General features: G+C 43.5%; 1 protein-coding gene across 2 annotated transcripts in view; it reads right to left on the bottom strand.

Annotated features, from left to right (window-relative positions):
- Positions 1-19,270: 19,270 nt before the first annotated feature.
- The window catches only part of Lonrf1 (LON peptidase N-terminal domain and ring finger 1), a 35,980-nt gene continuing 29,449 nt past the window's right edge, over positions 19,271-25,801 (bottom strand). For both annotated transcript variants that reach the window (XM_057752611.1, XM_057752612.1), the window contains exons 11-12: positions 22,680-22,832; positions 19,271-20,657 (exon numbers count right to left, since the gene is read on the bottom strand). In XM_057752611.1, the coding sequence (XP_057608594.1) occupies positions 20,499-20,657; positions 22,680-22,832 (312 nt within the window). In that variant the 3' untranslated portion in view covers positions 19,271-20,498. The remainder of the gene's footprint in view (positions 20,658-22,679; positions 22,833-25,801) is intronic.

Here is a 25,801-nt window from a genome sequence, read left to right as displayed (position 1 = left end):
TGTGAGCATGCTCGATGATGTGTTAAAATCTCCTAACCATTCATTTTCAGAATGAGTCTTGACCTTTAAGCAAGAGGCATGACTGTATTAGGAAGGATTATCCTTCGTGCTTGAGACTCCAAAGACATGCAAAAAGTGTCCTCTTCCTAATGTAATAAGAAAAACAGTGTTCTCTGAAACAGACCAGCCATCTCTAAGATCATGTTTTTGTCCAAGGGAGAGCAAAGTAGTTTAGTCATTTTAAACACAGGCCCATCTCTTTTGGCACTGATGGGCTATGCCACCACCTGGTGGCATAACAGATGTAGACCAGCACGGAGTGATTTTCTTCATTTAACAGTTAACAGTCCTATTTTCTTAAGAGTGATAAAGGCTAGATGTGGTGACTCAGTTCTTTAAGCACAGAGGCTGAAGCAGGAGGATTGCTCTAAGTATGAGATCAGTCTGGGCCACAGAGTGAGGTTTAGGTTCCCTCAGATCCCAAAGTCCCTGTCTCATAAAATAAAAACAAACAACCAAAAACAAGTGACAGAGATACATTTTAGGTTTTAACTACAATAAAATGATAATGCACACTTTTCTCTTCCATCTAGGAAAATTCACTAACAGAGATAATGAAAGAAAAGTTGAGAGTCAGGGGTGGGTACGCTGGGAGCATCTGATCCCACAGCCAGTTGGCCTTCACAGGCCAGCAGGACACAGAGTAATCCACACAGGGAACGCTAAATCTCCACCTCCTTCGCATTCTCTGCTTGTACACTCTCCACAGGAGAAAAAGATGGCAGGGGTTGGTGGCCAGTCTTGATTGCCAGTTTGGCACACCTTTAGGAGAGACCCCCGTTGAGGAATCGCTTCTATCAGATTGGTCTGTGAGGATGTCTGTGGGCATTTTTTAATTGCTAATTGATATACGGGCTCAGCCCACTGTGGGTGGTGCCATCCTTAGGCAGATAGGCCAGGGTTGTTTAAGAAAGGTGGCTAACTGAGCCTGGGAGGAAGCCAGAAAGCAATTTCTCTCTGTGCTTTCTGTTTCACTTCCCCGGGAAGGAGAAGTCAGGAACCAATGGTTCTCATTCCAGGACATTCATCACCAATATGAAAGATGAAAACCCAAACTAACACATGGAAAATGGAGACAGAAGAAACAGAATACTGGGGAGGAGGAAGAAAAATGACCTTTACTGTTTGTTACCGAAAGAGAATGTTATACAAAACCAAACAAATTAGAAAAAAAGAGAGTTCTTTGAAATTTATAAAATTTATATTAAAAAGTAGCTGAAATTCATATAAAAATGGTAACTGTTATGCCCAGATTTGCGAAGTCCCCCAAAAGCCAACAAGGAGACTGAGTCCTGTATGTAAAAGCAAAGAGCCTTTATTTTATGCAAGTTTGCAAACTCGGTCTCTCCACATGTCCAGTGTACTGAAATAAGTAGAGAGCCCTGAGCTCAGTAAGAGTTCGGTTTTTAAAGTAGTGAAGGTGGGGGTGAGGGGTTTCTGAGGTTCCGGACCCCTGATTGACTGACATTTGTCTAGGGGTGTTGTGGTGACTGTGCTGGCAGGTGATCCTATCCCCAGCAGTTGGAATGTTAGGCATTTCCTTTGGATGGTTTGTTCTTAGATGGTGCTCAGGTAATGGCAGTTTGTGGTCCTTCCTGAAACCAGGTGTTGCTTCAGGGTAAACAACTGAGACTCTGGCCTTCTTTAAACTTATTGATGGCTGAGTCCTACTCTGGCAGGTGATAATGGTTGGAAGTCAAGAACTTCCTTGGGGTGGTCTGTTTCTATTTAGCTTATCATGGCTGGCTCCTACAGTAACTAACTGAAGTAACAATTTATTATGTTTCAAAGGCTGAAGTTGAGGAAATTCTATGAATGCTCAAAAGAAAAGAAATTATATGAAACAGATGAAAACTGGAAGCCAAGAACAAACCTAAGTGAGAAAACTGACTGATGGTCTGACAGAATTTTTCAGCAAAGGAAAAGGGGAGGAAAACAATTTCATTTCCTGACTTGCCTGGGAGTATTTCCTGTGTGCTATGATGATTACCTGGCCTTCCAGTGAAGCCTTGGGTCCATCCCTTCCCAGGGACGTCCTTGAAGCGCCTCCCAGTTAGCAGAGTCAACCAGGCTCCGTTTATTTTAGACGCCGTGCCTAGAGCTCAATAGTACCCTTCATACCCACTCTTCCACGGGCAGCTGATTTGGGGCTCTCCTGATATTTGTGTGTTTGTGTGACACCGCCATGTTGCAGTTCATACCGTGAAATCCTTCTCTTTGTCGGTGCCTGAATATTTCTAAGGAATTTACCGTAGAGCAAGATTTCTATATCACCAAACATGAAACAGTTAAATTAAAACTTTTTTTAAAAACGCCCCCCTCCTCGTGACACACAACAGCAGAACTTAGGGAACATGTGTGCACACCTCAGGCAATACTGAATGTGAATGACCCTCTTGGTTGCTTTACAACCTAGTAGGTTGAAGAATAACCTCATATTTTTTTCTTTCTCACTTACATCTCCTATTCTTTCTGTAATTTACGTTACTGTTGTTAAGGCTGAGGAGGGGCCAGTTTGGTTTTCTGTTTCTTCCTTCTTCGTGGTTCTCTAAGCAATTGGCTACTGCTTACACATACACACATAATATGACTCAAGCATCTGCTAGAAAAATGTCATTTATTTGCACACCTTGCCATATGCCCTAAGTCTTTAAATGACTAGAAGCACTAAATGCAGTGGGCGGGCCCTGTAATCCCTCTTTGGCTGGGTCTGTGGAAAGGGAGGGTCAACTGTACCAGATGTTGATTGCGTGAAGGAGCTCAGGGAAGCAACTGGAGTTTTACAACAGCTCTGGAACGGATAACTCCCAGATTGCGCCAACCAGAGCAGTCCCGGTGTGCTTTGCAAAACTAAAGGCATTGGAGAAGCTTGCGGGAGGATGACTTAAATTTAAACGAACAGATTATCATGAAGTAATAAAGGTAACACTTGTTAAGAGGTACAAGTGAGTGAAAATCTGACTATAGACCACTGAAGGTATAACCTTGGTCAGCCTGAAATTAGTCCCTAGTCAACAGTATTGCCTTAGCAAAAAGAAAGAATTGTTGGCATTTGCCTACTTGACAGACAGGCATAAGTCTTTTAAGACCAGAGACCCATGAAAGGTTCTTTTAGACAAGTGACTTCTTCATCCAGGATCCCGTAAGGGTGGGACCCATGAAAGGTTCTTTTAGACAAGTGACTTCTTCATCCAGGATCCCGTAAGGGTGGGCGTGGGTCATACCCAGCATGCAGTTGACTGTTTGGTTTTTATCATGTTATCATCAATTACTATGCATTTGGGATCTTTAAAAGTGTGTAGGAGCATTTTTGGCTTTATCAATTGAGACATTTTATACAAATGAGAAAGTGGGGCATATGACTGGCACTTCCTACTGCGTTTGTGTTTTTCCAATTTTCTATCAATTTAGCATGACTAATCTTCCAGCACGCCACATCGATCTAAAGACATGTCCAAGTGGAGAGCTGTTTACCACTAATGGCACTGGATCACAGGAACAGTGGGGATGAATGGGAAGGCTATGTGCTTTGTGCTTTTTGCTAATCTGTATTGGGTTTTAAAGGAAACATTGTTATTTGAAGCTATGTTAAAAGAAACAATGTAACAAAAATAACCATTTAATCTCAGTGCATCCGGGCCCTGAGAGCAGCATGGCCCACCCTCCCTCACATCTCTAGGACCCAGCTTTTTGGTGTTTGTTGATGTGGAACTTTCCTCTACACTCTGTGAAGATGTGCCGCTGTGATTGGTTTAATAAAAAGCTGAGTGGCCAATAGTCAGGTAGGAGGCATAGCAGGGACTTCTGGACAGAGTGAGCTCTGGGAAGGAGAAAGGCAGAGTTGCCAGCCAGATGGAGAGGAAGCAGGTTGGGCAATACAGAGTAAAGGTAACTGAGCCACGTACAAGAACATAGATTAAAAGATATGGGTTAATTTAAGTTGTAAGAGCTAGTTAGGAACAAGCCTGAGCTAAGGCTGAGCTTTCATAATTAATAATAAGTCTCCGTGTCATATTTGCAAGCTGGCCGCCCAAAGAAAAATCTGTCTACAGTTTGTCATTGAATTTAAATCCCCCTTTTTTTTGCTAGCAGTTGGAGGCAAGAAAGAAAACCCAAATCTAGGCATAGAAAAGTAAATCTTGTTTTTGTTTGTTTTTGAGACAGGCTCTCACCATGTAGCTCTCCCCAGCTGAAAAGTCACCATGGAGTCAAGGCAGGCCTTGAACTCTCAGAAATCTGCCTGCCTCTGTATCCCAAGTGCTGGTATTAAATGTGTGAGCCACCATACCCTGAATCCACCTGTGTCTTTCACATCTTTATCTCCGTCCAAGCTACACAGGCTTGAATAAGGTTTTCAGTTCAGTATTGTACTCTGCAGTTGATCATCACCGCCACTAGGTGGTGCTCGTGTCTCTACAAGGGAAACCAATTCTGAGCAGCATTAGTTCTAAGAGAATTTTTTAGAAACTTGGGAGTTAAATGAATCTCCAACTTAACTCAACAGAGAAGATAAGAATAGGTATTTCTTGACAAAACTTTATGTGATCACAAAAAGAAACTCCACAAATTCCCCTTTCTTTGCAGGAAAACATGACGTCTGATTTCTGTCTAAACATCCCACGTTTGAACTCTAAATTTATGTTTAAGATCATGGACACGTAATTCCTGTAAGGAAATTGTGCAATGGTGTCCACTTCAGCTGCAGGACTTGGGGGCTCTGAGCTGGGTCTGACCCGAAAGCCTCTTGCCTGCACTGTTGTGCCATCCATGAACTGCAACAGTGGCCAGAATGGCAAGATGTCCCTAAGGCTCATGGAACAACAGTGTGCAGCTTCCTCCAGGAGCTAGAAATAGATCTACTATATGATCTAGCTATAGCGCTTGAGGGCATCTTCCCAAAGGACTGTGTGTTCTACTATGGAGAAACTTGCTCATCCATATTCATGGTTGCTCTGTTTGCAGTAGCCAGCAAAGGGAAGCAGCCCAGATGTCCATAATAAGATGTGGTATATTTACATAATGGAATATTAGTCAGCTATTAAGAAAAGTGAAATTCGAAGCGAATGAGCGGATCTGGACATAATCGTTCTGAGTGCTGTAACGCAGATGCAGAACCCTCCTGGACTTATGTTTGCATAATTTATCATTTATGAAGCCTTTGTTCTGCCTCTTGGCTCCTAGCTCCCACTGTGTCCCAGCTCTCATAGAATTTTGGTAATGTTTACGCGATATATCTATTTTCCTACTAATCTAAGTTTCGATGAAGTGGCATTAATACCCAAGCAGCTGTATGAGGGCCGGACACAGGGCAGACTCTAACAAGTAACTTTAAGGACCAAAGACCTGAATTTTAAAATGCTGTTAGCTTATCTAAAGGATCTAAGTTTTCTCCCTGTTGCCAAATGCCAACCTTGAGATATTGCCAAAAGTCGCTTGCAAAGGTTGCGTAAGAATCCAAATATCTTAATGACCAGATTGCATCACCCTAATAAAGATACGGGTACATGTTGGCCTCCCCAAATTCCATTCTCCTGTAAAATCTGTTCATCTTTTTTAACTTTCTCTCTGTTTATTCTTGCATCTTCCACCTGTTCATCTTTCTATCTTGACACAATGAGGAGGTTGCCCATAGTGAGAAAGCCACGCAGTCGGTGCCTCTCCAGGCATCGGTAGACCGACTCCTGTGGGCCGTGGTTACGGAAGCCCTTCGGATACTCTAACGTGGGGCAGGAGCACAGGCTGCCCAAGCTTGTGTCACGGTTCACAACTCCTCTCAGTGAACTTGTGGAAACATCTCTGGAGCCAAAGTCATGATGGCTCAGAGTCTGCGGTGCCGCTCATCCGGGACTCCTCGCTTTTCTCAACCTTTTCTGCACCTGAAAATCCCCCAGCGCCGGGTCCCTACCATCAGCTACAATGCATGGTCTCACTGCATTCCTCCTCACGGCTGTGTTGATGTCTTTGTCACCAGTCTGAAATTATAATCGGGTTTTCTAGGGCCTTCACAAGAAAACACCACAAAGAACAGAATTATCCCTTCATAGGTTGAGACTACAAGTCCAAAGTCCTTCTCTCTCTCTCCCCACCACCCCGACTCTTTCCCTTCCTCTCTCACTCTCTGGCTCCCCCCTCTTCTCCCCCCTCCCTCCCTCCCTCCCTCCCTCCCTCCCTCCCTCCCTCCCTCCCTCCCTCTCTCTCTCTCTCTCTCTCTCTCTCTCTCTCTCTCTCAGAAATGATTCGCCCCTCTTGTAGAGAGCTACGTGGAGTCACACCTGATGGCAATGTGTAGAGAGCTGCGTGGAGTCGCACCTGATGATGCTGGCTCCCGCCCTCCGCGATCCCGAAAACGAGTGCTCTCTATAATAATCAACTCCTTATGGCTAAGGCCTGACTTATGCTATTATCATGCAATGATCGTCAGCTGCTTGAATATGCGTGGACCTATGGGCAGTGCCCACCTGGCAATCTGGCGGCCCAGGCCTATTTAAGGGCTGGGAGAGGTTTGACCAGAAAGAGAGAGAAAGGGAAAGAGAAGGAAGCTGTGAATAAAGTCCTGAATAATACTGCTGCTGCAAGAAGAACTCCGGTGTTGCGTCTTCCTTGCTGGACGAGGTGGACGCGACACCCTCCCCCCCCACCCCTCCAGCCCTCTCACGTCTCTTATTCTCTATTTAGGAAATAACCACCACCCCGCCCCCGGGACTGATCCTTTTAGGAATCTTCCGCCCTAACATTCTTAGGCTTATAGACTCTGCCCTTCTGCCTCTATGGTCACAGGGCTTGCTGGTCTTTGTCTGCTCTTGCCTTTCAGTGGTCTCTCTTCTCCATGGGGTGGCACCAATCATGCTGGATTAAAGACACTTTCTTCAGAGGGAACTCTGAAGATGTTTTAACGTAACCACAACTGCACAGATCCCATTTCTGTATAGAGCTGACTCTCAGATGCTCAGGGTTAAGACTGCACCATAGAAATTTTGGGTGACAAGCAGCTCAGCCTACAGCAAGCGGCTTTAGTCAGCAAAGCTAAACACTAAAAATAGCCCAAATGCCCTTCAACCTGGGAATGAATGAACAAACATGGTATTTTTATACAACAGGATATTACTCAGAAACGCAAGCAAATGATTTACGGATACGTACAGAGCCTTGGCTGGAGCTCAAGGGCCTCATGCTAAATGGGGAACCACATTCAGCATTGGTGCAGAAGCTGCTGCTTACAACACCGTGCATAAGGGAAACACACAGGACAGAAAACAGATCAATATTTCCAGGTACAGGGAAGATGGGGAAAACATTTCAAGAGGGACTTGGGGATGATAATTATCATCAGCATCTTGGTATTGAAGCTGACTCTATGACTGTACATGTTTGTAAAAACCTATAGAACCACACCCCAAAAGGAAGAATTGAACATATGCAACTTACACATAGTATGCTTGGCCAATCCCCCCACAATGGTATATGGAAAACTGAGTATCAATGGCTATGGGATGAATATAGCTTGTTCCCCCAAAAAATTGTGTTGAAATTGAATTCTTATCCTGCAGAAATGGGACCGGGGGAGGGATTGAAGAGGTAATTAGGGTTCTGCCTTCATTCATAGGTGAGTCTGGTCATGTGATGGATAGAATGGTAGCACAATGGATTATCGAGAGAGTGGCTCTGCTGTGGAAGCCAGTCTGGCTCCATCTCATATATGTTCCCCACCTCTTGCCATGCATGTCTCATGCCATCTTGAATGTAGGCCCTCAACCATGGACCAGAGTGTTGAGCCAAGATAAGCTTACCCAGGGACTGGGGAAATGGCTCAATGGGGGAGAGTCCTTGCCTTGCAACCCTGAGGAACTGAGTCAGAATCCCCACGTGGACCCCATGGGGCATGCGCATAGATACACATAGATACACACACACACACACACACACACGTACACACACCATATATACACAAAAACAACAATAACAACAAAAAATAGGCTTTACCTATACTATGGTATTGTATTCTTAGCTGTAAAAACTGGAGAAGACAGCCGCATATGAAACACTCACTCACACACACACACACACACACACACACACACACACACTTCCCTGCCTGTGGTGATTTGAAAGAAAAAAAGAAAATGTCCCCCATAGGCTCACAGGGAGTGGCACTATTAGGAGGTGTGGCCTTGTTGGAGTAGGTGTGGCTTTGCTGGAGAAAGTATGTCTCAGTCACTTCCTGTTGCCTGTGGATCCAAACATAGAACTCTCAGCTCCTTCTCCAGCACCATGTCTGCCTGCATACTGCCTTGTTTCCTGCCATGATGATTATGGACTAAATGCAAGCCAGTCCCAATTAAATGCTTTCCTTTATAAGAGTTGCTGTGGACATGGTGTCTCTTCCCAGCAAAAGAAACCCTAAAACACCCTCACACACAAACATCAACTTAAAATTGACCACTAACTTCAAGGTAAAAGTCAAAACTACCAAACTTCTAGAAGAAAGCAGAAAAGTCCTCACAACCCAGGAGAAAGTAAAGTCTTTTTAGATGTGATATGAAAAGCAGAGTTTATATAAAGAGAGGGAGACAAAGACAGACAGACAGACAGATGACAGACAGGAAAATAGAACTTCACCAAAATTTTAAATATGTATGCTTTACAAAGGAGTTCTCTCTGGGATATTTAAAGAATTCTCAGAGTTTAGTAAGAAAACAAATGACATCAAGGAGCAAGATTTGAGCAAGTATTTTTGAAAATGGATAAGCATAAAAGATGCCCACGGTAAATAGACAGCAAGGAGCTGTAGATGGCAATCCAACAACCATGTTGAGAACACTTTAGAACAGCTAAAATAAAACAGACAAAACAAGTGTTGGCAAGCACTTGGAGCAGTTGATGGAAAGAGCCCAGCACTACATTGCTAAAGGGAGTATAAATGGTATTGCGACTTTAGATAACTAATTGCCAGGTTTTTACAAAGTTAGACATGCATTTAAATATTATTATTATCTTATTATTATTAGTGTTTATGTGCGTTTAAAACAGGAGGGGGCATGCACGTACCATGGCATGCTTGTGGAGGCCAGGGCACAGCCTTCTATTGTGGGCTCCAGGTAGTAAACTCGGTTATCAGTCTTGTGCTGCAAGTATCTTTGCCTGCTGAGGCATCTTGGTGACTCCCAAACAAACAATATTCGCCTAATTTTCAGGTCTATGAAAACATATTTATGCAGAGATGGCTAACTCTCTGGAGGGTTGTGACTCCTGGGTCCCATGAGAATCCTGTTTAACCTGATTAAGGAACTTCTAGAATTTTCCAAAGTGATCGCATTTCCTAAATTAATAGACTATCAGGGTTTTAATTTTCCACATTCGGAGCACCACTTCTGATTTCCCGTGGAGCTCTTGTTCTTGGTGGCAGCCGGGGTTGATGGCGAGAGACTAAGAGTAATGCATGGCTGTGTTCTCACCCCACTGACGTGGAAGTGTTCTTGAGACCAAAGGCACACTTTCCTTTCACTCTCCTGTCTTGCACAGGATTTCTTAAAGCCTTTAAAAGACAAACAAAACGCCCTTTGTTATGCCATCTTGTTTTCTTCCTTTGGAGTGCTTTAACAATTCCACTGCTTGCCAACGATACGCCTGTTGGTTGCTGTTTCTTATTTATCTTCACACTCTATTTGTTCCTAGGTGTATATGTCCTCCCTCCTCCTTCCCATTCTCCTCCCTCCTTCCAGCTTTCCTGTCTTCCCTTGGGAGAGTCTGACTTAGCTTCCTGGAGTAACTGATTCATGGAGCTCTGCCTTATATCGAGGCCAAGTGAATTAAGACAGGGACACATTCGTTCAGCTCTCCTTAATAATCTTGAAGAGTGAAGAAGACATTTAGAATATGAACAGATCATAGATTTTTTTTTCTGGTGTAATTATAATAGACGAAGGCTCCGTTTGTGGTTTTGTTATCAAGTTTCGACTTCTGCCTAGTGAAATTCCAAGGAGATGAGAATACCCACCTTGAAATTTGAAGGAATCATGCAAATATATGTCGAGGTAATTATCATACCTGTTGGGGCTCGCCTCTCATCACGGGGATAAAACTACTTGAGACAAATCACCTTACAAGGAGGAAAAGTTTGTTTGGCTCATAGTTTTCAGTTCATGAGCACCCGGTCCTGTTGCTGGGTGGCCAGGCGACATGCCGTTGCAGAAGGGCATGAGTAAGGGAAATGGCTCACTTATGGTGCCTGGGAAACAAAAAGTGCAGAAGGAAGAGGCTGGGTCGTGATATCTCCCTCAAGAGCAGGCCTCCCTGCCCTAACTTCTTCCCAGTAAGTCCCACATTCCACAGGGGCCACCCTCTGCTGACGTCACCACAAGCAGGTGGCAGAGCTCAGGGGCTTGAAGGACATGCCCACTAGGAAGTGGGATGAACTCTATAATCAGACCAGGTAGTTAAGAGCTGCAGAGGAAAGTGGGTGAGAGGATTTCCTGTTGCTTGAGGGCAGAGACGTTTGTGTAATAGGGAACAGGTGTTTTTAGCTCAGCATTAGAGGATAACCAGAATTTTACAACTTAGGGCAAAGGAACACGGCTTTCAGGCCACAGAACCAGGGTGAATAAAGACCCTTAGTCTGTTTTAGGATAGGTGGGAAATGCGGCAGGTTGAGGTCAGAGCCGAGGAGTCGGACTTGCTCCTGCCCTTGACTAGGGCGAGCGAGTAGAGAGAAGCAAGGAGAGAGGATGAGATCAGCAGGAGGAAAGATCATCCTGGAAAAAGGAGAGGACAGAGGATGTGGGAGGAACTTCCAGAATAACTCAGGGCTGAGGAAACAGTTGAAATAGTCTCCTGTGCCAACACATTTGCTTGCGACTTCTCTAAAGCAAAACTAAGACTATGCTCTTCCTTGTCTACTTTTAGGTTGAGGATACATTTTTTTATTATAAATTTGAATGACAAAACACACTTTTCAGCATATTTTAGACACAGTTTAGAATAAAATGACATAGAATCACTTCCATGTACCTAGCAGAATAAATTTCAACTCCATTCTCCTTCAAGAATGTTATGGGCATATGTCTAATACTTGAAAGTCTATTATTTTTTGGCATTTTAAAAAATTTTATGTATATGGTGTTCTATCTGCTTGTACACCTGCATGTCAGAAGAGGGCATCAGATCCCATTACAAAAGGTTGTGAGCCACCATGTAGTTGCTGGGAATTGAACTCAGGACCTCTGGAAGAGCTGCTGATGTTCCTAACCACTGAGCCATCTCTCCAGTACCATGATATATTTCTTTGTAACAGGAAGTGTGTATATTTTATTTACATATTATAAATGTTTATCTCCTAGGCAACGGAGCTCTAAAAGAAGGAATATTTCCTTCTGGGTTGCGTTTCTTCTGGCTTGAGTGTACACATGGAGGTGTAAGTAGTGATAATTTAGAGCTGATCAGAATTCTAGATACACACTGTAGATTTTGATAATGTGTCTACTCATGAAATAGAGTTTGTCCCAGTCAGTCCATGTCGCCAGTACAGATAAAGTATTATTAAAGAACACAGGGTTTGCCCTTCAGGTGTTTTATTACGATAACAAGAAATGTAATTAAGCCATCAGGAAACAGAAAAGCTTCAAACTTTCTAGGCCAATGGGGATGTCTTCAATCCAGGGGAGTCTTTATGTCTGAGGACTTGACTCCACGTGTTTTCAGTAGATACAATTTGTGGAGCACTCAACTGGGCTTCCCAGAAGATAAATTTTGTACCCCCATCTTCATGAGACAACTGGCTGGGAGATTTGGAAGACCTTGTCATTCAATTCAGTGGGGTCACAGATGTGAGAGTTCTGGGAACAACTGTGTAAGCGGGAAGAATTTTTTCAAACATCCTCTTCCCAGACTGTAGGATGTTAACACTTTGAATTCCCGATTTCCACCTTTGCTTTCTTCTCTGAGTTCCCAGCACAGAATTTGGGAAGTGTGAATGTGTAAGCAGCCATGCATAGCCAATGACAGGGAGAGGATTACGTGCTTCCAGCTTCCTCCTTAGCACCCATAGAACCCTGAATGGATTCCTGAAAGCACAAGTAAGAACTTCCAGCATGAGAAGAAGCATAGGAGACCTTGATTTTTCCCCCCAATTATTTGTGTTTATTTTTAGGACAGAAACCAAGTAACTCCCTTGTCTAATCACAATGGAAGGTACAGAGTGGTGGATCCCTAAGGCCTCTGGGAGGGATTTGTGTCCTAGCGTTCTTCATTATCTCTGGTTCCCTGAGGAGGAAACAAGCAAAATCTCCCAAGCAACCTTCCCTCCTGACCTCCTGCCTCTTCCATGTGATGACAAGTTCCAGAGTGGATCTTATCTATCACAAAAATATTTTTAGCTTTGAAAAACAATCTTAGGCTAGAAAATTGCTAGAATCACACATCCGCTATCTTCTGCAAGCCAGCACTGTTTTGGTTTTCTTTCCCAGGTTTGAGATCTCAGCTTATGCTAGAATCCTTGACCCCGTTGATCCTCTGTTGCTCTGCCAGCCAGGAGACCTTCTGGTTCCTACTGCCTAATACTCTCTTGAGGTGCCCACCACCCCACCCCCTACCACTCCGACCCAGCTCCTTTGTTCCCCTTCCCTTGGCTCCTGAACATAACTACAGAGGATCTGAGCCTCGGGACCCAAACTCAGGTGTTAACCAAACATTCTTGTCGTTTTATCTTAACAAAACATCAAACACTGACTCTGAATTTACACCGTGGTGGGGGAATCAACTCTTATCATTTTATAAATGTTTGCCTTCTCCCACCACAAAGTTGTTAGGTTTCTAACATTCAGGTCTTTGGGGGAAAAGACAGATTTCAGTAGTAGAGAGTATATTTAGCCAATAAAGTCCTAGGTTCAGTCCTTAACACTTAATATAAATAAAATAAGTCTTTGGTATGCCTCTGTTTTCTGCTTGGTGATACAGACCAGACTCTGCTGCTAGGCCTACCCCACCACGAGAGACTGTGTTCATCTGAGCTGTGAGCCAAAGCAAACAAACTCTTCTTTCCTTCAAAAGACAAAGACAAACCACAAAACTGTGACGGTGGTATGATGGGCGAGCAGGTAAAGGCATTTGTCAAGTCTTGAGACCTGAGTTTAACCTCGGAGTTACACATGGCGGAGGAAGAGAACAGACTTATGGAAGTTGATTTTTGACCTCTACACATATTACTTGTGCTGATTCTCCCCCACCCTATCCAGGGTTTGGAGGGGGGGCTCAAATGTAGTAACTATTCACATCAAAATAAAGTTCATTACAGGTCTGGGGAGGCTGCTGCTTCCACACTATTCTTGGGGTGTGAGGCACAGGAAACAAAATGAATACTGCAAACTATGGTTTCCACCTACTTAGTTATACTGTCAGCCACCACTCACTAATGCCTTGCTAATCATGAAATGCCCCTACGTGACACAAAGGGTCCCGCTTTCTCTTAAGAACCGAGATCTCAGAAACCCTTGTTTCTCTCATCATTTCAAACCTTGCCCAAAATCTTTCAATTGCATAGATGATAGTGATGATGATGGTGGTGATGATGATGGTGGTGATGATGGTGATGATGATGATGGTAGTGATGATGATGATGATGGTGGTGGTGATGATGATGGTGGTGATGATGGTGATGATGATGATGATGGTGATGATGATGATGGTGATGATGATGGTGATGATGATGGTGGTGATGATGATGATGGTGGTGATGATGATGATGATGATGATGGTGGTGGTGATGACTGTTGTTGTTTATTGAGATAGGACTTCTCTGTGTAGCCCTGGCTGTGCTGGAACTCATTCTGTAGACCAGGCTGGCCTTGAACTCAGAGACCCACCTGCCTCTGCCCTAGTGCTGGGATTAAAGTCGTGTTCCATCACCACCTGGCTCAGTTTTAACAAGAAACAGAACAGCTACCATTACGGTCTCCCTGTATCATGCCAGGCTACTTCCAGAGGCCAGAAATGTAAAACTGAGGTATCTACTTTCAGAAAGCTTATTAGTAGTTATATAAATTATGGGCATACAGCAACTCAGTAGTGAGGGATACAAACATTTCAATTAACTACCCTTTCACATACGCACAGTATGAAAAATTTGGTTATAGATCTTCACACAAACAGGGCCTATCCTACATATAGCCTCTCATGTGGACAAAATCATCTCAACACGATGCTCTAAGGGGGCAGTGTGAAAGAGCACTACTTTCATCCTGACTACAGATTCCTAAGACAGCAAGAGTTGTTTCCGAGATATGTAAACAAAAAGCAAAACTCAAATTGCAACTCAAATCTCTCCACTTCTTCTTGTCAAACTCTAGATAGAGCTCATTCACCTGCGAGGACTTAAGTTATCTGCTGCAGGCTAAGCCCAGAGCAGCGCCAGCCTCTTGGATGTCAGGAAAACCAAAGATGAGGGTGTTGCTTCATAGTAACTATTGAAACCTTCCCAGCATGCTCTTCTGTCCTGCCGTCATTTACCTGTGAGGGTAAATCTTGGACTTCCCCAGTGATTCCTAAGAGTAAAGTGCTGCAGACCAAAGCCAAAATTCCCCCTCTTAAATCCCAGATTTTATGTACCACTTTCTCCAAGTCTGCTTTCTCTGTATTCCCGCCCTATAGTACACAGCTGTTTAATGTTCAAAGGAACCATCTCCAGAGTACCATCTGGCAGACTTGCCTACAGCAGCCAAGGTTGCCTCTTGTTTCAGATACTGCTGGTCCTTTTGCAGATTTACATTGTGTTTGTCTTCAACTCTTATTTTGAAAAGGGGGAATCTGAAAAAAAAGGGGGGGGGGATCTGGGAGTGGAACTTGATTCTCACTACCTTTCCTGTCACAGGAAGTGACATCCTCTGACATACAGCCACTTAAGAGCTACAGCACTTGGGAGGTAGAGGCAGGTAGATCTCTGAGTTCAAGGCCAGCCTGGTCTACGGAGTGAGTTCCAAGACAGCTAGGGCTACAAAAAAATCTTTATAATCTTATGAAAAGTCTATAGGTCTGATGACAATTAGGTCGTAAAAATACCATACTACAAAGTCAGTTCGTTTCATTTTTAATAATCTGTCCATCGTCTACATTTTAACTGTAAGAATGTCCTGGTCTCCACAGTTTGGCATCCTCATTGTTATAATGCTTTCAGACGGACATCTCTTCATATATCCTATTACTGAGCCATGATACCAAAGTCACTGTTACAGGCATATGGGCATTCAGTTCTTAGCCATCTAGTTCTGACGTACCTCAAAGACAGTGAACTTATCAGTGATCACAATGCACGCTCAGACATGACAGTCTCCATCTTAGCTCCCAGTTACCTTCATAAGGCTAGGCTTCCCACAGAGAAGCCAAATTACACAAGAATACATCCTTACATTTCGGTTTGCATCCCATATTCTAATCTCTGTGTTATGTGCTGCAGGGTAACCATGGTATAACAACAAAACTGAATCACACATTTTCATTCATTAGTCCTCTGACTGAATACTAAAGTTTCTCTTTGCTGTTTAAATTAAGTGTTGGTTATTTCTGTCTTTGCTGTTCTAGAGCCACTGAAAAATATTCCACCTATCATGCATGGGGCTTATTTACTTTTAAATTACTCCAACTCCACCCAAATTCTATTGGCTCCAGAGTATGGACATTTTAATGATCTTGATACATTTCTGAACTATCGGTGTCTAAAAAGAGTATCAATTTACCCTGCTTCCCAAAATACAGGGCCGAATCTGACTTGAACCTTTCCCAATAGAGTTCACAAACATATCCTAATTCCATAACTGTAGAATGCACCCTTCACATGTAAAGCCTATGCCACCAACCACTTTGGAACATTCATTCCGATCTGATTACTTGATGTGGCAGCAAGGCAGATCGAGGCTGCCTGGATTCAAAGCCTCTCTGACCATGTGGCAGCCCTACATTCCTCAGGCAGTTAGATAATCACTATACTCAACACTCTGGCTCCTCACCTGTATTCGAACACCTTCCTTACAGGATTTTTCTGAGGGCAGTTGTGATGCCCACTGTCTTAGGGTTACTATTGCTGCGATGAAACACAATTTTTAAATGTTTACTTATTTATAATTGTGTGTGTGAGTGTGCATGTGCCAAAGCGTGTATGTAGCAGTCAGTTCTCTCCTCCTGCCTCATGAGCTCTGGGGATTGAGCCAGGTCAGCCGACTTGGTGGCTAGTGCCTTTGCTGAACTGTCTTACCAACCCTAATAATTTTTTCAAGACTGTCACAGTAACATTGGCTTATGCAGAAAACTCACATTCTTAAATTTGTGTCCTTGGGCCTGTCATTTATCACTGGTCGATGCTAGGTGACGTATCACTATTGTTTGTCTTCTGTTTATCTGTATGTGCAGCCTTCAGTTGATTATGTGGCTAGATCTGGTCCCTAAGAACACATATAGAATGTTGCAGTAGTCTCAACAAGACTCATGGAAAGTTACTTCTCTCTTTCCTTCTGCTAGTAAGAAATTTCTCCTAGCCAGCCAGGCATTAAATTTCCTCTAATGATTATTCATGTCAGTTGTCCTTCACACTCCTATTCTCATTCTCTTGAATTCTACATCTATAACGGGAAAGGCTTTCGCTGCATCCTCCACTGGATTCATTATCTGCACTCGGGCTTCTATTTGGCTCAATGACAGACTTCACTTTGATTAATTCATTGGTTGAATGTTACTGAAGTCCCTAATGGTGGCAGAGATTGAGAAACTTTCTTGGTTCTCCCATCTTTGGGAGGATTGCGATCCCTGATCACAGCACATTGCTGTCTTCATTATCTTTAAACGTCGAGGATTGGCCTGTCCTTCATCATTGTTGCTGGAGATAAACCATCTGGGGTTACTGGTCCAGTGGAGGTAGTCCAGCTATGCTGACCATGGGACATTTGGGAATGTACTGCCCAATGTGAGGTAGTCTAGTAACTATCTCTGAATCAAGGTTCTTGATCCCACAGGAGATCAGTAGCTATGCAAGGTATGGCGAATCTTGTCTGGCCCAACATTTAATACTTCGGCCTGAGAACAACTGCTGTTTCTGTCTGCAGCACAGCCGGGGTGGGGGACAAGTTCAAATTCATACCTACCCTCCCTAAGTATGTTTGCCAAGATCATCTGTGAGAATGTGTGTGTGTGTGTGGAGGGGTCCCTGAACTATGTGCACTTGGCCTACAGTTAGTTCTCCACTTCTTCAAAGCCATGATTTCCTCTGGCCAAACACACCAGCTTTCACTTAGACCTAGATATTCTCAAAAGCACATGCCAGTTCTTGAAGCTCTGTATCATATGCAGCCTTCATGGCTTTCCTTTGCATTATTATTTAAATCTGGGGAGAAGGCAGCGATTTGCTCATCCATAATCTCCTTCCTCGGCTGGAACCTTTTTTTTTTCCTTTCTAAAACAGAGTCTCCTATGTAGCCTGGGTCATCTTTGAACTTGTGATCTTGAGTGATGAGATTGCAGGTGACTGTCCCCGCAATCAGTGTGTAAGCACGTATTTCAGCTCTGTTCGGAGGTCAGTCTTTGACCCCTAAAGCTGTCTGAACTGCTGGAGCAGTTGGAGAGCCCCCAGTGGGGTTTGTGAACAAATCCTCGTTACTCCCACAAGTCTCGGGAGCAAAATACAAGGAAAATGCTGTGGCATTCACAGTCCCCTGGCCTGAAGCATCTGAGTCAGACCTAGAAGAATTAAACCACAGTCAGGAGTAAAAAGCAGCAACCTAGACACTTTAGCTAAAAGTATTATACCTATGATGTTACATAAGCACTTAAAGTGATAAAGCAGACAAACGACTCTTTGCTTTCCTTTTTGGTAAGATATATAGAATATATGATAAAAAAAAAAACAAAGTTAGACTTAAAGTCTATAAACTGCCATAGAGCATCTGCCACAAAATCAGAATAAATGATAGACAAGGCCACTTCCATTGGTGTATGTATGCATAAATATATAGAAACCATTCAAAGCCCACTTTCGTGTGTAGCACACATGTACATATATTAAACATGTGGATTCAACAACAGGGGACTACTTTCACTGTCTGGTGTTTTGAGAAACATAGAGGTAAACCATTTACACACATTCCCATTGTAGTAGGCACTTAGCAGTATTTTTAATTACAAGAAAGTTTAACAATCCAAAACTATTGATAAAGTACTAGTAATGATAAAAGAACTATTAATAAGGGAACACTGGGTAACTTATTAGCCACTCATTGGCTGCTTTCTGTGAATGTTCTTCTTTGTTAATGGTGCCAGGGATCAAAGCCAGGGCCTGGCTCATGCTAATTTTCCAACAGAGGCTAAGTTGCCCACACTGGCCTAAACTCAAAATCTTCCTGCTTCAGCCTCCAGAGCAGCTGAGTTATAGACCTGTACCAACAGATGCTGGGGATGTTTGTGTCCAGGTTAACTGTGGGTCTGAGTGGGGTCTTCTGAGTCTTTCCTCCACGGGTGCAGCCAAAGGTGTGGTTTACAGGCATGGGGATGTGAACCTGTAATTTCAGCAGCTGGAGTCTGGGCCAGGAGAGCGGCAGGTCTGAAATCTGCCTGGGTCACGGTGAAATCTCATCTTCAAACAAAACCGAAGCAGTATCGGGGAAATCTTAAGGACCTGGGGACAAAAATGGCCAAGCGTGTACAACAAAGAGGAGTCTTGATGGGGAAGAATGTAGCCAGAATTTTATCTTTAAAATTTTAAAGTCATTAGTGACATTTTTTTGCATATTTAAAAAGAATTATCTGTATCCTATAGGGACTATTTTTTTTTTAAGGTTAAAAAACAATACTTTAGACAAAGGCTGTTGGACCTGAAGCCTCAAGACATCACATTCTTTGTTTATAAAGTGTTTTAAAACCACAACTTGCTGGAGGTGGTGGCAGATGCCTTTAATCCCAACACTCAGGAGACAGAGGCAATTGGATCTTTGTGAGTTCAAGGCCAATGTGGTCTACACAGTGAACTCCAAGACAGCCAGAGCTACGTAGAGACACTCTGTCTCAAAAAATACTACCCCCACCCTCACCAAAACAAAAAAAAAAAACAAAAAAACAAAAAAAACCCAAAACTACAACTTAAGCCTCATGCCACAAAACAGAAAACCAAACATGTTCTACTATATATATAGCTTGGTCCCTGTATTGATTTTTTACATCACTTTACAATTTAAGGGAAAAAGTATTATGAATTTAGCTTTTATTCAAAATTAAATAAGCAAAAGCAAAATTTTTAAGAAACTTGTACAAATTACTTACATAAAAGAAAGATAATAGAGACAGTCACAAATCTGCAACAAATAATTACCAAAGGGTAGGGCAGCATGGATATAACCATGTCACAGCACGGTACTCTAACTGTGATATGAATAAGGCAGAACTAACATTGGCACCAAGACCAGAGTAAAAACAAAACAAACCTTACAAGCTTAGTTCTACATTAAGCTCCTCCTCCCCCAGATCCTCGACGGATTTATACGCTACCTAATTCCTTAAATACAAGTTATCATGTCAAACTCTAAATGACAGAGACGGGCAGTAATGTGAAAAGCCCCCTAGAATGTACAGGCTAACTGGGTGAACCGAGTTCTCCATCTACCTTTATGTACATTGTAATGTAAACCATATTTTCACAGTTTTAAGTGTTTTATGAATGGATGCACAGTACCATGTCAGGTCTGCAGCTGTTCCTGGAGACTGGCTCTAGACTACATCCCTGCCTGCCGGCCGCGGGGATGCAAGTATTTACATAAATAAGAAACTGTGTCGGAGTCAATGGCCAAGACAGTTCAGCAAGAGCAGGATTTCCAACAACAAAAAATGATACTCTGTACCATTGTTTATATACTTGTGCAAATAGAAGCATCAGGACAAAGAAATCTGAGGCAAATTCGATCTGCGAAGACTCCTGGGACTACCGTTGTAAACGTGGGCAATAGAGGACCTCAGCAAGTTCACTCTCTATGGCTTTTTGTTTGTCTTTTAAAATTTAAAGCCAGAGTAAAAGCACACACACTACCCATACAAACACACATATGCACACACGCTTGCATTCACACAGGCACATACACGCGCGCACACAGCATCCACACGCGGAGTACTTAGTTCAATTAGAGTAGGGTACATAGTGCAACTTCATCACAACGTAGAGGTTTAACACACATTCAGTGTGTGTTTTCTGTGCAAGTTCTTAGTGGTCTAGGACCCAGTGGAAGGTATTCATTTGCAGATCCACGAGATTCAGGAGGTTGAAGAAAAGAAGAGTTTCCTTAATTCCTACACCAGCACTGGGTGTGCAAAGGCAGCGGACAATCTGGCCATCGACGGAGCCAGATTAGGGTGACTTTAAAATGAGATCCAACCGCTCTCAGCCTTGGGGCTAAGAGCAAGCTAAGGAAGATCCAAGCAGTTCGTTACTTAGATTGGTCTCTAGAGAAGTAAGTCAGGATATGCTGTATCTTTGTTAGCCGCTCTTCCAGAGACTTCATTGACAATACGGAGAGCTGATACCGAGGGTCTACAGGAAGGACTGCCAGCAGCCACCAACACCACGCAGGCCCATTGGGGGTCGCCTAAAACCAACCAAACAGTTCAGAGTGTTAAGAAAATATAATAGTAAACACTGCAAAGTAACCACGCTAGGTGCTACCAAGTCTCTTCATCATATAAGGCAGGGGATTATTAAGCCTACAGACACTGAGGAACTGAAGCTGGGAACTGTGATGTAATCACCCATGATCTCTCAGCTCCCATGCTATGGAGTTAGGATTTTAATCCAGTCCTGACTGCAGTCCTTCGGCAGGTACCTGTGACTTCTACCCACTAGAAATCAATAGCAGCTCTCCATCCAACAGTCAAAACGTCTCCAGTCCTGCCAAATGCCTCACGGGGCCAAACCTTGGTATTTAAAGCACTGCGGGAAGTTAATTGATACTTGAAATTTTTATTCAAAAATTAGAAAAAAAACTTGGCTTTCCCAATTTGAAAGATTAACATGTCTCTGGCAAGGCAGTTCCTGTACATTTCAGGAGCAGCCACCAAGACAACAAATTTAAGCAAGAGGATTTGAGAGCCTCCCTATTGCTCACTGTGCTGGTGTTCACAAAGCACGAGACACCAACTTTCAGAACAACAAAGGAGCCGTGACAGTGCGGATGGGATGGCTCCATTCATCGGCTCTCAACTTCGCTTCATGTCTATGTCCTTCTGTGTCCCAGACAACATTTCCCAGAACCCTATCCTCCACATATCTCCAGGTTAGACTCAACCAGGCCAATGGCACTCTTAGCACATGCCAAAACTGGAAAGAGAGGTCATTATTCTCTAGAAACTCTCCCAAAGTATGTGTGTAGGGGCGGCATTCCAGAGGATTCTAGAAAACCACCCACTCGGCTGATGCTGACGGACAATGGGCACTCCCTGGGGTCCTCAAACTGTAGCACTTTCCTCACAAGTTTGTGTGAAGCCTGGTGTTCTGCCATTCCAGACGCATCACTGTGACATGCTGTGTGACCTCTGGAGTGGTTCCCACTGACCTCCTCTCCTCCAGTCTCCATCATACAGCACGCTCGTTCCTGAACCCCACTCAGTGGTGGCCTTGTTTCCCCGACTCCTAAGGTAGCTAATGGAAACCAGTGGTAGTGACTGAACTACAGGACAAAGTGAGGGCAATGAAGAAATACCGCCGGGTCTTTAAAAAAGTTACTTTCTAAAGATTTTAAATGTACTTTTCTACTTTGTCTTATGAAAGCCATTTCTATACTATTTAGCCAGATTCAACACCAAAATGGGCAAAGACATGGCATAACACTAAACACAGCATGGGTCCTGTCCTCAGATGAAAAGAGAATCACTGGGATTTGACAGGCTCAGATCAACCTTTGAAGGATGGAAGGAGAGATGGTGCCTCACGAGGGGATCTATTATTGTTTGATCTTCGGATGTTTACATCTATTCTACTATGGCAATATTATCTTCTAACCATAAATATGCTGATTCAATTCAAAATGCTGTGCCTAACCCTGGTTCCTCGTGGGTCTGTGACTGGATTCCCCAAGGCAGGAAACTCATGGTGTCTGCAATTGCTCCTACAGAGCTCCATGCAGGGAGGGTATCTGAATCACATTATTAGTTAGGTTCAGCTTTACATCAACCCCAGTACTTGAGTGGACCCCAAGAACTATAGTTATGATAAAAGAAATGTCAAACACAGACAGACAAGAGGGACTTGAAGCGGTGCATAGGACATAGGGATAAAAGGAGAGGTGAGCAGAGTTTCTAAAAGATGGAAAAACCATACATTTCTCAATGGTCTAAGTGGCAGTTGATGGCTCGGAAGTATAGTGGCCTCACAGCCACAGTTTAATGGCGGCCGGTGTTCCATCTGAAAGCCCTCACCCCTCTGGAAATCCTCACACAAGCCCTTCCTCCCCCTGAGGCCCTCTTTCCTTGAGGCATCCTTGCATGTAGTAGGTATCAGTGTTCTAGAGAATGTACTTGTAATTCAAAAGATGGGATCAAAGAAAATAACACAAGGAAATGTGTAAAGTTATTGGGTTTATGAAAAAGTAAGACCGTTGGTAGCAACATCTTACCTGGAGGTTTTCCTCCCTCTCAGGCATTGATCCAAAGTGTTGAAGGATTTGGCTTCGAAATCTGTCTCTTAAATTCTGAAACCAGCTACAGGCTTGCGAGTACACCAAGTCATGAAGCTCTCTCAGACTCTGGATTTCATCTCCATTCTCAATCTAGAAAGAATGGCTGGTAAGATCTCTGGGTCCAATTTCCCAGCCCTTATCATCAACCACAACCACACAGAACACAAAAAAGCGCCGCTGAACGGAGGAATGTCCACACCAGCACTGGACAGTCAGCATGACAGCCTCATGCAATAACAGCTGGTGTTTCCACCCTACAGAGTCCTATTGGGAGTCACCGGGAAGAACATGGCCTGTTCTCCACTGAGAGCAGGCAGCAGCCTGACAGGCAGCCTGAGAAGAACCAAGTATGGTGGACAATGAGTTCTGGTTTGAAGGGCTGCACAGATTTGGAATAAAATAGTTACTTCAATAAGAAAAATGGGTCGCCTAGGGTACAAACCACATGACAGAAAGCAGTATTAGGAGGGCAGCCATAAACACATATTTTACCAGAGAACTGGGTCAAAACACAGAAACAAAAAGCAGCAAAAATACTTGCTCCAAAATTGGCAAACCAAAAGGCAGAGAACAGAGTATCCAATTTTCAGCTTCCGCCATAAAAGCTGTAGCCCCTCCATGAACTCCTCCATGAACCCTTTGGAGCCCAGATGGTGACTGTGAGATGAAAGGCATCTTCCAGCCATGAGACTCACAGAACACAGGTGGACAGTCACGGAATTCATGCATTTTTATAGGCTCTACCGCGCTCCTGTCCCACTGGCTGTGTGCCTGGATGGGCTCTGTTATGGCACATTAATTCATCCGAACAAACAGCAAGCAGGTGCCTGCAAGACAGTCTGCTGGGTAAACGGGCATGCTACAGAAACTGACAACCTGGCTGGGGACCCACAGGTGAAAAGGAAACGGACTTCTAAAAGTCGTCCTCTGAACCTCACATGAGCACCATGGCACATGAGTGCCCCTGTCCCCACACCGAATGAATGTATGAATGAATGAATGAATGAATGTAATATTTTTTAAAAAGCAGAATGACTCAGACTTTTCATGTCTCAAAGGATGACTAACACAAGACAACAAAGTGACTCAGGGAGGTTTTGAAATACATAAGACATAAAAGGCCACTCATTTGACTTCGGAAGAAACTAAACTAAAACTTGAAACTCAGCATTAAAATCAGTCATGATTTGCATGACACGATATATCCACGAGCTGCGCTTAAAATGTTAAAATGGTGGAGAGCTGTATGTCAGACAAAAACAAAACCAGCCAAGAGGCAAACAGAAATTTCAAGAGCAAGCTTTTCAAAGGTTAAGGACATTGCTACAACAATTAAATAGAGATTTCATTAGACATTACAGAAAAGGTAAATAATAAAATTGAGATCTTCCAGAAGAGAACAGACAAAAACAAAAGCATGAAAGGGTAAAAAGAATCCCTAGACATTGTTATGGCCAAAGACGAGCTGTCTTCAAAACGTGGCAGCAGTTTCTAAACATACTTCCAATACGTTACTCTCCTAGATACGAGCTTTCAGCTATATGTATTCAGTTATACACGCAAGGGACTTTTTCATAAAATGTGATATATCATTATACAAATTAACCTAAAATTAAAATAGTCTCAAAAGTTTTACAAAGAACACTGCCTTTTGCAAACAATTCCATCAGCCAAGCATACTAAGACAAGGATTATATTTTCAATTCATTCAATATTTTTCCCTAACTGACAGAGCAAAGTATCCCCCATAACATCTATTTTTGTTTGTTTGAGACGGGGTGTATGTAGCCCCATTTTGTAGTGAGCTGCATGAAGCCACACCTGATGGCAATGTAGAGAGCTGCGTGGAGTCGCACCTGATGGTGCTGGCTCCCGCCCTCCGTGATCCCGAAAGCGAGTGCTCTCTGTGATAATCAACTCCTATGGCTAAAGCCTGACTTATGCTATTATCATGCAATGATTGTCAGCTGCTTGCATATGCGTGGACCTATGGGCAATGCCCACCTGGCAATCTGGGGTTGGCAGCCCAGACCTACTTAAGGGCTGGGAGAGGTTTGCCCAGAGAGAGAGAGAGAAAGAGAAGGGAAAAGATTGCTGTGAATAAAGTCCTGGAATAAACTGCAGTGAGAAGAGCTCCGGTGGTCGCGTCATCCTTGCTGGACGAGGGGGGCCGCGACAGTTGGTGGCCCGTACGGGGAACCTCCAAACCTCTCTCCGTGGAGCCCAGAACTTGCTGTAGTCAGGGGGTGCACCGGTATCAGGTAAGAGGACCGCGAAAAGCGGGTTTTCTGCTCTCACCGGTAGAAACAGGGAGAGCAGGATAAAAGTAGAGCCGCGACAAGAAGCGGACGGGTTAAAAGTGAAAAAGTACAATCTAACATTTGTTCAAGATGGGCGCTTCATCTTCACATCCAATTTTTTTAGCTCTTAAAGGTGTCAAAACAGTTTGGAGGCTAGTGTGGCGTTGTTTGAAAGATCAAAGGTATAATGAAGCAATAGAACATAGCCAGGCTGCTTTAGAGCTTCAACAGGAGGAGAGATCTGAGAGAGCAGCCTCTAAAAAGGTTATGTTTGATGCTGGGTCAGGTAAAGGAACGAGGAAAAAGGACCCAGGAAAAGGAAAAACAGGTTTACATACTAATCTGTCAGAACTAGAGGAGTCGGATATTTCCACTCATTCAGAGTCTGATGATGAGGAGGAGGAGGAAGAGGAGGGCTTTTATGTAGTCCCCCTAGAATCTATCTGTAAGATCAAGAAGAAAGAAAGGGAGGAACAGAAGAAAAAACAACTTGAAAGTACAAGAAGGAGTGTAACTCCTTCAGCCCCCCCTCAGTATCCTGAGGTCATGGGAGCAGAAGGAGGGACTTCTTTCAGTCCTGGAGTATGGAAGGAAGTCAGAGCAGAAATGATAACCCAGAAAGGAGATAGAATGATGACTGCTTTCCCAGTGTTTCAAGATCAGCAAGGCAACAGATATCATGAGCCCTTAGATTTCAAAGTTATTAAAACGTTGGCAGAGTCTGTCCGGACCTATGGCGTTTCAGCCTCCTTTACGGTG

This window comes from Chionomys nivalis, chromosome 20 (assembly GCF_950005125.1).
Source record: "Chionomys nivalis chromosome 20, mChiNiv1.1, whole genome shotgun sequence".
Classification (NCBI taxonomy): Eukaryota; Metazoa; Chordata; class Mammalia; order Rodentia; family Cricetidae; genus Chionomys; species Chionomys nivalis.
This window is presented reverse-complemented; position numbering and strand designations above follow the sequence as displayed.